The 15,804-nt window shown below is 40.2% G+C and overlaps 1 protein-coding gene across 1 annotated transcript in view; it reads right to left on the reverse strand.

The window, feature by feature from the left end:
• ache (acetylcholinesterase (Yt blood group)) overlaps positions 1 to 15,804 on the reverse strand; it is a 37,382-nt gene that overhangs the window by 11,194 nt on the left and 10,384 nt on the right. The window contains exons 2-4 of the mRNA XM_079669702.1: positions 2,441 to 2,958; positions 1,725 to 1,948; positions 1,378 to 1,638 (exon numbers count right to left, since the gene is read on the reverse strand). Coding sequence (XP_079525828.1) covers positions 1,378 to 1,638; positions 1,725 to 1,948; positions 2,441 to 2,870 — 915 coding nt within the window. The 5' untranslated portion in view covers positions 2,871 to 2,958. The remainder of the gene's footprint in view (positions 1 to 1,377; positions 1,639 to 1,724; positions 1,949 to 2,440; positions 2,959 to 15,804) is intronic.

A 15,804-nucleotide genomic window follows, 5' to 3' on the forward strand; every position in this document is an offset into this window, starting at 1 on the left:
TGCCATGGGTATTTGATCACATTATATGATACATTGCTGCAGGGTCGGGCTGGCATTTAAATTGTACCTGTACCCAGAGCCAACTTTATGTTGGAACAGCATATCTGATTAGGGGTTATACAGTCCTAAAGATTGTCAATAGACTACCTATATGGAAGCTGCAGCGGTACACTCCATACGTAACCATCCCTCCAAGGTCAAGCGGGAAATAATCAAATGAAGACAAGACAGAAATAGCAGAGTTCAAATGAAAACACTGGCATAGAGGAAATGCGTTCCGCAAGGGCAAGCCAATCAACCTGTTCTGAAGTAAAAACGTTTTTATGAATATAATTATATTATAGTTTTTAAGGCATGCTGCCTAGGTGATTATTGGGAAACACTGATTCCTCCAATATACTGAATCAGACAATATATACCAGAGAAAATAAAAATGTAAGTCGAGATTTTGCCAAACTGTGACGGTGTCTATTTAGTTGTGTTAGAACGTTGTGGACAATTAATCGTAAGCAGGATGGGTTTATGGCAATATTTGATGTGTATATGATTTGCATCAATGCACTGATGGTTCTTGAATCCTGTCTGGTTTATTTGTAAACAGTGTCAAGAAATGGTACTAGTTATCAGAGATGGGGTCGTTACTCAAAAAAAGTAATATATTACATATTACTTTAAAAAAAAGTTATATATGACTTTACTTCGTTACTCTCTACTTTACTCGTTACTTTACTCGCAGGGCCGCCCCTCCCTACAGGCAGATCACGCAGACTGTGGAGGGTGCTTCATTTTGCGGAGGGAGCGGCCCTGTTTACATCCTCACTCTGGGTTAGGGGGTCCTTAGCTATTAGCTTCACGTTAGCATGTTGTCTTTGCAGGTGCTTGTTGAGGTTTGATGTGGTGTTTGCAGCAGTGGATAAAAGCTTCTGGCCTGGACACAGTTTGCACCTCACCGTCACATTCCTGTCTTTTCTTTGGACAAACTCAAAATAATGGGCATACCTCCACCCCTCGAAAGTTATCGCTGTTGACTCGGCCATGTTTATGCACTGCATGTGGACGCACAAGTCACGCAAATGTTACGTAAATATAAACGCGTTACACTACTCCGTTACCGACAAAAGTAATATTATTAACAACTCTGCTAGTTATAATACAATTAAAAATTACTTTCATCTATTAATCTAGTTTCATCTTGTTGATCATTTCCTAAAACAACTAGTCACTGAAATTATTACAAACATCCCTCAAACATCCCTCAAACATCCCTCAACGGCTAATTAATCCACATTTGTTGCTCAAGTTTATTTGGACCTGATGTGTGTGTATGGAAGAGAATGAAGTGAATCTCAAACACTGTTTTCTGACTGTCTGCATTACCTGCCACTCCTGGTCGATGAGCTCCTGTGGGGATCTACCACGCAGACAGTCCACCAGCTCTGTGTCGTTGCCTCCATTGCAGCCAACCAGTTTGGCCAGCAGCGTGGCCCGTCTGCGGGCCTCCGCGGGGCTCACTGAGGCCCAGGGGGAGTTTGGGACCCCGCTCTGGAGGATGGCCCTGGTGAAGGTAGGCCGGCTGTCTGGAGACAAAAGGTGGAATCCTACTGAAGCACCTCCTGCACTCTCACCAAAGATGGTCACCTGTTTGGTAAAAAACCCCAGCAATTTAGAAACCAGGAGCAAAACGAGATCGCACCTTAGACAAGAAAAAAAAGAGAGAAACTAACCTGTTTGGGGTTTCCACCAAATAAATGGATGTTATCTTGTACCCACTGCAGGGCCAGCCTCTGGTCCAGCAGACCCACGTTGCCAGGAGCCTCAGGGGAGCCGTGCAGAGCGAGGAAGCCAAAGGCACCGATACGGTAGTTCATGGAAACCACAATGACTGTCTCACTGTGAGCTAGGTAACGGCCATCATACACGTCCAGAGAGGAAGCACCACTGTAGAACCCTGGAAATGTTAAATATCACAGTATAGTAACCCATTGTATCACTTCATCTCAAACAAACAGTTAAAAGTGTTGCTGTTAAAAAAGTATTGATATAATAATTAATAAAGTTTAGGATGTTTAATGTCTAGAGCAGGGGTGTCAAACTCAATTTCATCGCGGGCCACATTAGAATTACAGTTGCACTCAAAGGGCCGGTTGTAACTATATAAATATACATATATAAATATATAATATATATAAAACAGGTACTGTAACTTAACTGAATCCAATGTGTTCTCTGCATGGAGTGAAAGGACTACTTTCAGATCGTCTACTTACAAAGAGTTGATGAGTGAACACATATCAAGCAGATCCTAATAAAGAAATGTAATTGGCTATATTTTATGCTCTCCTCTTTACAACAAGGCACAGCCTGAGGCCCTGCTGACCCAATGAGTAATGTCTAACCAATTTATATCTTATCTCCTCCTGTCAGAGTCGTGACCCAGTACCTCCGCCGTAGATCCACACCATGACGGTGAGGTTGTGAGGTCTTGGTGAGGAGGGCACCCAGACGTTCAGGTACAGGCAGTCCTCGTTCATCTCTCTGTTGGGGTTCCACATCTCGCTGCCTTGGAAGCCGGGGAACGAAATGTCCACATACTGGAAGCAGGCGTTGGGGTAGTTGTTGGCCTCATGCACATCCGTCCAAGAGCGCTTGGGCTCAGCAGGACGGAAACGCAGCTTCCCTACTGGCGCCTCACCAAAGGGGATGCCAAGGAACGCGGTGACGTGATTTCGGTCTGGCACCGGTATGCGAGTTCCGCGGACTGGACCGCTGCGTGTCTGCACGACGAGGTCCCCGTCGCTCTGGGAGGTGCAGATGGGGATGAGGAGACACAGGAGGAGGACCGGGGAAAGGAGAAGCACGGAGCTCTGCATGATGGAGGAGAGTCTTTGCGTCTGGACCTGTGGTCGTGATTCCCTCTCCGATCAGAGAGGGCAGGGTCTGCTCTGCTTCGGCTCAGCTCTACAGACGGATGGAGAGAGAGTAATGTGATTAAAGGAGAGTGATGGAGAACAGAGGGAGGGAGGAATCAGATGAGGAAAGAGATGATAGGACAGAGGAAGTAGGAAGTGTCAGCAAAGTAGATCAAAGACTGGCGCACAACTCAAATCCCCAAAATTATTTATTTACAAATGTAATATTGATCACACATAAGCTACACATATAATCAAACTCTACATTTGTTTTTGTGATTACGGGCCTGACGTCTGTTTTGGTACATTTTTATAATTTTCTTTTCTTTTTAGCTAATAGCATCTTATTTCAGATACATGCAATGTATGTGCTAATGTTTTAAAAATAATGTTTTGGTCAAGACTAAATACAATGTCCCTTTGATTTTGGAAAGAACACATTCATCATACTAATTAAATATATTTTATTCACACATTTTTAAAAGCTCAAGCTTATTTCACTGAGATGGATTAAATGTTAAGGTGAGTCAATGGGTCTGAGTTATAAAAATACCGTATGGAAAATGAACTAAAAATAAATAAATAAATTTAACAGTTTTACTGTTTATCTAAAATGGAAGATAAACATCACCAAAAAGTGTATTGAAAAATATGAACATACAATAAGTGCCATTAAATCAATTTGAAAATAAATATCTAGAAGCTGGAATTCTTCATATATTGTATTTTGGGAGCTATTTATACACACTTCTTCAGGATGTCTACACACACTGATGCGGGTTAGTAGCGATGTAGCTGCGTAGGCGGGCGGTGGCTTCCCAGAAAAGACTAATTAAATATTCAACACCACACCAAGACAGTGTCCTGCTGCTCTACAGCACAGATGATTGTCAGTGTTGCTTTAAGCTGGTTCTGTTATAACAATGCAATATGCAATGTTCCTTCACATCTGAAAGCAGGACATGGATCCAACTCAATGTACCCTACAAGAGAACCCCTTTTTTAGATCTTTAGAACTAAATGGCCATCTCGTTGTCACAAAACCAGTCCAACTATCAGAATTGAGCCAACATCCCTTAATGCTGTATATGAATGTGTGAATATGTGGTACCTTTGATCAGTTGAGAACACATCTTCATCTATAAATCAATTCTCTACGTCGCTCTGCTCACACTCAATCAATCAATGTTTATTTATATAGCCCAATATCACAAATGTTACACTGAACTGCTCACTTACTAGGGATGGGAATTTGAAAGCAAATGTATATTCGAATATTCGACCCCCAAATAAACGGTTAACCGATTAACCGAAATGTACATATCCTATAAAAAAAAAAAAAAAATTGGGAGACATTTTTACAAAAAAAAAAATATATATATTTAATTTGGAAAAATAAAAAAATACATGTTCAAATAAGTATAGAAACCAAGTCGAATTTGTCAAATGTATTGAACTGGTGATCACAGTTTGAACAGTTGACAGCTATAGGCCTACAGCTTTCATGCTTTGAACATAACTTGGTTTTTAAATGAAAGAGGGATCATACACGAACAACATAACGGGTTAGGGTAACGTAACCCTATTACAACAGAGATCATCAACCTATAACAGGGCCTATGCACAGAATGCAGCCATTCAATACTCATTCTTCTTTAAGAATATGAGCATGTCTACTCAGGGGAGGCGGGTGCGGAGACAATTCACAATCAGGCCAGCTGTAGAGAAGACCCTCTCAGCTGGAATTTGGGCATAAGATGAGGTTTGAGTCTGCGTGATCTACGTGTAGGGAGGGGCAGCAGCATATCATTAGCTAGAACTAGCTGGATCTGATGGATTTGGACATAAACGCGAGTGAAGTATAACCGGACGCGAGAGAGAGACCAGCACCTGCAGCTCTGCCTGCTGTGAGGGACCGGTGAGTGGAGCAAAACACACCTTTAGACCTAACACACTTAGCTATGGCACTGTCGTACACATTGAATTATTTATAATTTAAAAAAAAGTTTACAATAAAAATATTCATAACTCATATTCGAATACCTGAATAATTTCGAATATTCTATTAATCATTCCCATCCCTATCACATACCACAACTGATAGGATTACTTGATATCAAATGTCATATTCATATGCATCACAGGGTGTGTTTCAAAACATTGGCTATTCTATTATTACACCTTTAGTACAAAACCCTTTGTCATCTATCCTAAATCATTGATGATTTCTCTGCAATATGAGTTATCCTACGAATGTCCAATAACACAAGCGTTTAGTGCACCTTCACAGGCCCCTGCAGTGATGGGCTAGCTTCAGAAACAATCATGGTTTGATTTAAATTAATACATTTGTTATCTAAGTTAATATATATCAATGGTGACTTTAGGTTTTCACACTGGACACAAACAGATGTCTCCTAAGAGAAGGTCCTGTATTTCTTTTTAAATTAGGAAAGAAAAGTAAGATAAATCAAGTTAATGTTGACTTTTAGTTTGCCGTTCTTTGCATTATGCCACCCGACTTCCTTAGAGGAAACCCTTCACATCGTGGCTCAGGGTTTTGTGGGACATATACAAGTTATATTGCATTACTTCCTATAGTTATAAGTTCACACCACGAAAAAGGGAAGTTTCTGTTGCAGACAGTGTATGGTACACACTACAGTTCATCTTCAATAAAGCTAGTGTTAACACACATTTTGGACATAATAACTTTTCAAATAAAGTTATTTTGTTAGTGCATTTGTTGGAACTGGAGGCCATGTTTCCTGGATAAATGTCTATCATTAAAATGAGAGTCCTGCTGTTACAAATACTCTGTCTCCATCTGTTATGGAACCCAACTGTAACCGCTGAAATCTCTATTACCGAGTTTCCACTGTGATGGAGGGAAAGTTATTGTCTTTCAGCATGCAGACGTGTTAAAAGCCCCCCAGTGCTGAACAACAAAGCCCGAGACAGGTGTGTGGTCATGAGGGAACTATAAAAAGGCTTCAGAGTAAAACCCTTGTAAATGCCACACTGTTTGACAGATTCAAGCGGCACTCGTGACTCGCCATGAATCTCCTTATAGTATATGAGAAACCTAATAACTCCATGAGACTTTATGAAAGTTATAGTTGGCATGCGCTGGTGTATTGGATTTTTTTTTTCTTCTCAACACCTTTTAACTTAATTTAATTTGTATTTATTTAATTTGTAGGAAAATGTTTTAAAAGGAAATAGAACGTTGGAAGTCCTTAACAACCAATTCGCCCAGTATGTTATCTACAAGGTTAAACATTGTTCAATCCTCCAGCTAAAAATAGGAGCCGATAGATTTTAGTTTTTTATAAAGCAAAATGTACGGTGGCCCAAAACACTTCCATTAGGGCTGCTCGATTATGGCAAAAATCATAATCTCGATTATTTGGGTCAATAATTGATATCACGATTATTAAAAACGATTATCCATTTACTTTGAAAACGTCCATTTATTGAAAAAATGTTTGAACAGTATGCTTTTAACAGTTGATTACCCTGAACTTTAAGTTTAATTCAACTGAAAAACCAATACAAAAGAAAATAGAAAAAAATAATAATCGTTTTATTTCGACGATGTTGTTTTCATATCGTTGCAAGCCAAAATCGTAATTGCGAATAAAATACGATTAATTGAGCAGCCCTAACTTCCATTAGGAGAGACTCGTTGCAGTTTCAAAAATTATGCAAATATTAAAACACAAATGGAAATGGAGAAACATCTTCACCAGATTGACAACACATGTGCAATGTTTACTAAAAGCGCTGCATAAGCAAAACGCTAAGTACAAAACCCTGCGGAACAACGGAAACGGGGACACTAAAAAGTGACGCACACGGCTTGGACTGGAGAGCTTGGTGATAATCCGTGACTATAAAGTTGACCAACTATTGTTAGAAACGTACCTAAAATGTACGTTTTATCGGCTTATATTAACAATGTGATCACATGATTCCTTCAGGTATTATTGAAGATCTGCTGTAAGCTAGTATGCAAACGTAGCTAACCTAGTTATTTAAAATATATTGACAAAACACTGACAGTGATGAACCAGGCTAACTCTGCCACAGTGTGGGCTGGTGGACTTGTCAGCCACAGCGATATCTTTATCATATTGCTTCTGTCGCCAACTACTGAGGTTAGTAACATTTACGTCCACTACTCACGCAAAACATACATAATTAGAAAATAACTTAAACCAAAAGAAAACATTGTTCTTCAGTTATATCAAAAATAAAGACATTCAGTTTACGATGATAGATTGAAGGACAAATCAATGTACTGCCTACGAGGGTAGTTGAACCCGGAGGAAAGTGCAGCGCTCGGTGTCCTTGCACCTAATACAAAGTAATTAAATTAAAGAAACAGCCGTGGGGTCCAGTTTCCTCCTGGGCTCATCTATGACTACTGACATCTATGCTGTTGAGTATTATGCTTTCAACTAATCCTTACAGCGGGTTCTATATGCCCTCATTAATTACTCAAGAGGATACAACTCATCTGTACTGACATTTCTACAAATAGCCGTATTGTTGCTAAGTCTGAACCACACTTCAAAGACTCAGACTTGTGACTGATGCATATCCTGGGTTTAAGAAAACAGTTGGGGATACTGGGAGGGGGGGGGGGGGGGGAGGGGGGTATTGTTGGTGGTCTGGAATGGCTATGGGTTCAAAGTCAATAATCTCTGTTCTATGAAAATAACCATGTGTTTGTTTGTGAATGCATCCTAGTGAAAAAATGTCATATCAAGAGCTTGAAAAAAGCAATCTCCACTATATCGTTTGATGTTAAAGTGAAGCTATTAGGGGATATTTATACTTTGGACTTGAAGTATTGTTAATATTGGGAGAGATTTGCTTACAAGGCCTGATTTAAAAATAATCTGTGTAATTTAAAAAAAACATAGGGAATCAACTTTGACTCACACTGTCCATGATGGAAAACATGTTGGAAGTCCATTGATAATATTACCAGCCTGTTTGTGTAAATGTGTGTGTGAGGGACAGAGAAAGGTGACATCACCAAAATAGATTCTCTATACAACCCGGGAGGGTGCGTGTTCAGGGATAGTATCTATACACACACACACACACACACACACACACACACACACACACACACACACACACACACACACACACACACACACACACACACACACACACACACACACACACACACACACACACACACACACACACACACACACACACACACACACACACACACACACACACACACACACACACACACACACACACACACACACACACACAGCTGCCCCCTATCCCTTACAGCACCTCCAAGCTAATCCTGTCACTATGACAACCATACGTTGCAAAACATAAACAAGAGCCTCCAACCTGACAGGTGGGGAGACAACTGTCTCCAAGCATTGTTGCACATTTAAAAGCAATGGCAGAATCACGAGTTACGTGAGTGTGTTGGAGAGAAACTCCTCTGGAGGGAACTTTGAGATTGTAGACTTTGAGCCCATACATGCAAACAACCTATAACACACTACAGGACAGGAAAGGGAACACCCAAAAAAGCTTAGTAGGGCCTCTTTAGGAATATTGTTGGTGAACCCAAACAAAAGATACACAATAAAACAAACAAACAAACTAACCCATTTTCTTTAGTGTTCTTCAAGTTATAATTCCACTTTTTTCCATGGGAGTCTGGTTACATTGAATAGTCTAAAAAATGGATTCCTGCAGTTCGAAAGGATTGTTAATTATATTTGACCTCTGTATTAACACGAATATTGTACAGCAAACACACTTTTTTTATTTTGTGTTCATCTGCATCTCAAATTTAATAAACGAATATGTATCATTGCAAGATGAAATGTATGAATGTTGTGTATATTGTATCCAATCAACAAGAGACGAGCAGATTAGAGGCAAAGTCTGGTACTAGTCAACAAGCCAACACATATTACAGCACTTTACAACCAAGTTCCAGCTACCAGTGGTTATGCCAACAATTGAACTCACTCCATAAGTCTATTTCATTTGAAAAGACCTGCGTACAGAGGATAAACACTTCAGCCAGTACTAACAGTGCAGCTCCAGCTGGAGACATTACAGTAACAACAGCGCTGCAGACGGCTTCACTTTTTTCCTCTGTCCTCTGTTACTCCACAACAGACATGCACCAATTTCAATCAATCAATCAATCAATCAATCAATGTTTATTTATATAGCCCAATATCACAAATGTTACATTTGTCTCAGTGGACTTCACAGTTTGTACAGAATATCAGTATGACAATACGACACCCTCTGTCCTTAGACCCTCACATCGTACAAGGAAAAACTTCCAGAGAAAACCCACAGTTTAAAGGGAAAAATGGGAGAAACCTCAGGGAGAGCAACAGAGGAGGGATCCCTCTCCCAGGACGGACAGACGTGCAATAGATGCCGTGTGTAAATTGAAAAGATAATACATTTGCAACATAGGTAGTCCAAATGTTTGGAAATGCATGTGTGTATAATAGGAAGATGAATCCACGAGGATATCCATCCAGGACTTATGATCCAGGACCACAGCCACGACTCAAGATCCAGGACTCGCGATCCATGACACAGGACCGCAGGATCATCCATGACTCCGGATCCCGGCGTATATAGACACCAAAAAGAAAGACATTTGGGGAAGCTGGGTTAATCGGAACATGAGAGTACACAGGTATAGACAGAGAGAAGGAAGAAGTACGATGTCCCCCGACAAACTAAGCCTATATCAGCAAAACTAGGGGCTGAATCTAATCAGCCCTAACTATAAGCTTTATCAAAAAGGAAGGTCTTAAGCGCACTCTTAAAAACGGATAGGGTGTCTGCCGCCCGAACACAAACTGGAAGCTGATTCCACAAAAGTGGAGCTTGATAAGAAAAGGCTATGGCTCCCATTGTACTTTTAGAGACTCTAGGAACAACCAACAACCCTGCATTCTTGGAACGCAATGCCCTAGTAGGACAGTAGGGTATAATGAGTTCTTTAAGGTAAGATGGCGCCTGCCCATTAAGGGCTTTGTAGGCGAGAAGAAGAATTTTAAATTCTATCCTATGTTCTATAGGGAGCCAGTGTAAGGCAGCCAGAACAGGAGTAATGTGGTCCCTTTTCCTAACTCTGGTTAGTACACGAGCTGCAGCATTTTGAATCAACTGAAGCGACTTGACTGACTTCTTTGTACACCCTGATAATGAGGAGTTACAATAATCCAGCCTTGAAGTAACAAATGCATGGACTAGTTTCTCTGCATCGTTTTGAGGCAAGATATGCCTGATTTTTGCAATGTTACGTAGATGGAAGTAGGCGGTCCTTGAAATTGATTTTATGTGGGTGTTAAAGGATAAATCCTGATCAAATATAACACCAAGATTCCTTACAGTCTCACTGGAGGCCAAATGAATGCCATCCATAGTTAGTATATCTTTAGAAAATTTGTTTCGTAGATTCTTCGGGCCAAGTACAATAACTTCAGTTTTGGTCGTGTTTAACATAAAAAAATGTAAGGTCATCCACGTTTTTAAGTCCTTGAGGCAGTCTTGAATTTTATTTAGATGATTAATTTCATCAGGCTTGATTGATAAATATAGTTGAGTATCATCCGCATAACAATGAAAGTTTACAGAATTATTCCTTATAATATTGCCTAACGGAAGCATATATAGTGTGAACAAAATAGGTCCAAGCACTGAGCCCTGTGGCACTCCATGGCTAACTTTGGTTTGCATGGAAGATTCATCGTTGACACGTACAAACTGAGAGCGTTCAGATAGATAGGACCTAAACCAGCCTAAAGCAGTTCCCTGTATGCCAACTAAGTGCTCTAGTCTTTGCAATAGGATATCATGGTCGATAGTATCAAATGCAGCACTAAGATCGGGCAAGACAAGAATAGAGACAAGTCCCTTGTCTGAGGCTATTAGAATGTCATTTGTGACTTTAACCAGAGCTGTCTCTGTGCTATGATGTGTTCTAAAGCCAGACTGAAAATCTTCAAATAAATCATAGTTTTTTAAGTAATCACACAGCTGTTTTGCGACTGCTTTCTCAAGAATCTTTGAGAGGAACGGAAGATTAGAAATAGGTCTATAGTTGGCTAAAACCTCTGGATCGAGGTTGTGCTTTTTAAGAAGCGGTTTTATCACTTCTACTTTGAATGATTGTGGAACATAGCCTGATAATAAAGACATATTCATAATATTTAATAAAGAAGTGCTAATTAACGGAAAAACTTCTTTTAACAGCTTAGTTGGAATCGGGTCTAAGATACACGTTGATGGTTTAGAAGAGAGAATCATTGAATTTAATTGTTCAAGGTCTATGGCTGAAAAGCATTCTAGTTTACTATCTAGTGTAATATTAGAACTTACGTTTCCGGGAGCTGTTGATAACACTATACTGGTCAAAGGCAAGAGGTCATTGATTTTGTTTCTAAGAGTAACAATTTTATCGTTAAAAAAGCACATAAAATAATTACTACTGAGTGCTATGGGAATAGAAGGCTCAGTTGAGCTGTGGCTCTCTGTCAGCCTGGCTACAGTGCTGAAAAGAAATCTTGCATTATTCTTATTCTCATCTATTAATGAAGAGTAGTAGGCTGCTCTCGCTTTACGCAGTGCTTTCTTATATTCATTGAGAGTAATATGCCAAATTAAACGAGATTCTTCAAGTTTAGTGGAACGCCATATCCTTTCAAGTTGTCTCGACTTTTGCTTTATTTTGCAGGTTTCGACATTATGCCATGGAGCTAATCTATGTTGTTTTATTTTCTTCTTTTTCAAAGGAGCAACAGAGTCTAATTTTATTCGCAGCGCATCTGTAGCACTATCAACAACATGATCAATTTGGGGATGTGTACATTTTGTATAAGTTTCCTCCCTTACATTCAGACATGCTATTGAGTTAAGTATTGGTGGAATCTCTTCCTTAAATTTGGCTATAGCACTAACAGATAGGTTTCTGCTGCAGGAGCTTTTGGCTAATGCTTTGTAGTCTAGTAACAGTACTTCAAAAGTTACTAAGAAATGGTCGGATAAAGCAGGATTATGCGGTTCGACTAATAGTTGCTCAATTTCAATACCATAAGTCAGAACAAGGTCGAGAGTGTGATTATAGCAGTGGGTTGGTTTATTTACACTCTGACAGAAACCAACAGAATCTAATATAGAGTTAAATGCAACAGTAAGGCTATTTTTATCATCGTCAACATGAATATTAAAGTCACCTACGATAATTACTTTATCTGTTTTAAGAACCAAAGCTGATAAAAACTCAGAGAATTCTGATAAGAATTCTGAATAAGGACCTGGTGCACGGTACACTGTAACAAATAAGATTGGCTGCACAGTTTTCCAGGTCGGATGCGTAAGACTAAAAACGAGGCTTTCAAAGGAGGTATAATTGAATTTTTGTTTAGTATTGATAAGTAAACTTGAGTCAAAGATTGCTGCAACTCCACCTCCTCGGCCCGTGCCTCGGGCAATATGAGTATTGATATGGCTGGGTGGAGTGGCCTCATTTAATTTCTATTTCACATTTCATCTGTGATGTTGATGTTGAGTAAATTACAGTTTCATTTAATTTTACTTTTTTATTTGAATGCAATCGTCTCGTTTTCCATCCATTTAAAGATTCAGGCTCCTGGTTTGTGGCGGAAAAGGTTGTTTCTTGTATGTGGGCAGCAAATGAACAACTACTACTACGACTGCAAAACTTTATGAAACATAATAGAAACCAATTTCTCTCACACCAATTAAACTGCTTATTCAAACTATGATGCACAGTGGAGACACGTCTGTAGCACTGGACGAACTTAAAGGTCTGGGAATGTGGACTCAGATGCCCTTTTGCACCGGCTCAGTAAAGCAAAATTCAGCTGTGGGCAACACGAGGGGCTCTCGTCGTATGTAATTCACTACAGGAGGGAAATGAGCTAACTGCTGAGCCCTGTATGTTCTGGAAGTATCAAAAAACAGTGGAACAAATGAAAATCAAAGATTGAAAAGACCCAGCCAGTAGCGGCGCTAGGGGGTGGCTACTTGGGCTCAAGCCCTGGATCTTTTCTGAAAAGCCCCTAGTGTTTCACTTAAAAAAGAATTTTTTTTTTTTTTTTTGAAAACGTCTCGGGAGTAATGTGCAGTACCGGAGTCCACCAGAGAGGCAGCCGCTGCGGGACAGTAGCCTGCGTACTGTGTAGCCTTCCCTGCCCTGAAGAAGACGTGATCCTTCCTAGTGCCTGACGAATTTTAAGCTAATAGCCTATAAAGTTATGGATATTAGAAAGTTATTGTCATCGAAGTAGGCGCCACAAGCTGCAGCAGCAGCAGCAGTATCAGCAGCTGACAACAATGTCATCACCAGCAGTGAAGAAATGGATTATGTTTCAGGTTTGTGAATCTTATTTGAAAAGTTACTTTGCTGGTTTTCTAACGTTAAGGTGAATAACCGGCAAATGGTGATATCTGCACCCTGGCTGACTGAGTAAGAAGTGAAAAAGAGTGATGTAACGTTAATGTTATAGCTAGTAAACATGGAGTAACCACACTATGTATGCCCCCTTATAAGTTAGTATGTATACAGAACATGACTAAAAATTATCCTAAGATGTAACGTTAACCCTTCATACCTCAGTCTACTTTTAAGACACTAAAATAACGTATTCCAATTTTTATTTTGTTTTCGCGCGTGGAATTATACCGGCTCTCGTTTCAGTACACATAACAACGGAACCATAGCAACAGAACTGACAGGCAACCCTCTGAATCAGACTCCGATTGGCTGTGACTCTTACACTCTTTACGTCACAAACAAAGATGGTGGATGAGAATAGATCTATAAAACGATAAGCAATGCACCAGAATCAAGGTGAGACTATCCGAATCCTTTAAAACTCTACGCACATTCGTTTCATCGAAATAAGTGAACGACTATATTTGAATGAGTTAAGGCATTAGTTTGCTTCATTAAAGGGTGTTAATGAATAAGTGTTCTCCAGTGCCTTTCGTCCGCTTTAAGGTATTATTAAGGTAGGGTTAATGTTGCAGCACCAGATTGATGCTTTTGACTTCAATATTTAAAAAAAATAATCTTCTCGGGGGAGCATGCCCCCGGACCCCCCTAGAGGAGGCGACGACCCCCCTAAAGGATGTTCGGTCCACCCCCCACTTGTAAAAAATAGCACAAGCCCCGGATCTCCTACAATCCTAAATCCGCCACTGGACCCAGAGATGTTCCAACACACTGTTTTGAATTCTAGTTGTAAGACATAAACAACTCTTAAATTCCAGGCTTTGATATGAGGTGTTATCCACGTGAAAATCAAGGGAGGATCTCATGTAGGATAGAGGGAAGGGGGAGGGAATGCATGGAAGAAGGAAAGATGTTTTTCATGGAAGGGTGTATGTGTGTGTGTGTGCGCATCGTAATTATTTATAGCAGTGACAGCTGCGTGGCGGGAACAACGGTGAGAAGGTGAAAGAGAGGAGGGAGAGTGAGGCTGCTGGGAAGTAAAGAAAAAGGATGCTGGAAAACGAGAGGAGATGAAAGGAGAGGAGAGGATGGAACTGGTGAGGAGCCAGTGGAAAGCTTGTTCCTACTCTGTTTAAATGTATCTGTTTAAATCAAAGTTAAAATATATACAGTATACCTTGATTTGACAGATGCTCAGTCCTCCTACATGAAAACTGCATGGAGGTTTATTTAAAATGAGATAGTGAATGCCAAATAGTGAGACATTTTAAGGTGGGTGGATACAGATGTTAACATTGAATACTGAGCAGTACCTCAAGCTGGGATTACATGCCATAACAAGTTGATATATAATTGAAGGCTATATGATTATTTGATGTTCAAACCTATTTTATGAATGGGTATAAAACTGGTATAAAGAGTTTCAGTTTAGGAATCTGATTTGTTTTGTCCCCACTTTTGCACAAATCCCCAGAATTTCACTGACTGTAATGGCGCATTTCCACTACACGGCCTCGCTCGGCCTCACTCAGAATGGCTAGGCCTTGTTAGGCCTTGTTAGGACTGGCTCACTTTATGGCGCATTTCCATTACAGTTTAGGAACTGGGGTAGTATCTATAGTAACGCAGTGTAGGCGGAGCCATGACGTCATCTTCAATGAGAACCCCAGAAAGACAACATCAGCCGTTAGCTGTTAGCACTCAGAGCTCACAGCTCCTCATATCTGTTCAGAAACTAGACAAAAGTTAAACAAGTACAAACCACAGACTGTCTGTGTCATGGCGAATACAGTCGCTGGTTTATTTATGTCTGTAGGCCGTTGTTGTGAGTGTGGACGGTCGGAGCATACTGCGTTAGCTTAGCCGATCTCCATTCAGACAACATGCATTTTAAAAGGTTTTTCGCCTGCCGTCTGTCTGCAGACTTGTCAAAGCATTAATTCATGGTTTTTACTAACCGGTATCAGTATGTTGTTACTTTGGCAACATTTTGAAACGTGTATTACAATTCAATCACGGTCATATATGTTCATCTTGTTGTAGTTGTAGCCCCCTTGCCATACTCTCTCTAGTTTAGCATACTCAGCCCTGTTTGTTGGCCCGGAAAGAACCTCGATTTTATGGGGCCAGAAAATCTGGAAATAGTACCCGCTAGCCGGTACTACGCTAAGTGGAAACGCAACCAAGATCGGGCCCCGCACTGCTTGGCACGCTTAAAGTGAGCTCCGCGCTGTAGTGGAAATGCGCCATAATATTTATATGCAATATGTCTGTTGTTTTTATTTTTGAGTAATCAGCAACTATGCAGTTCCTCTTGGCTCTACTTTTTGGTCTCTTTAAATTCATGTATTATGTTTTACAGCCAGCAAACTCCACTCTCATCAACCT

This window comes from Notothenia rossii, assembly GCF_949606895.1.
Source record: "Notothenia rossii genome assembly, chromosome: 3".
NCBI lineage: Eukaryota > Metazoa > Chordata > Actinopteri > Perciformes > Nototheniidae > Notothenia > Notothenia rossii.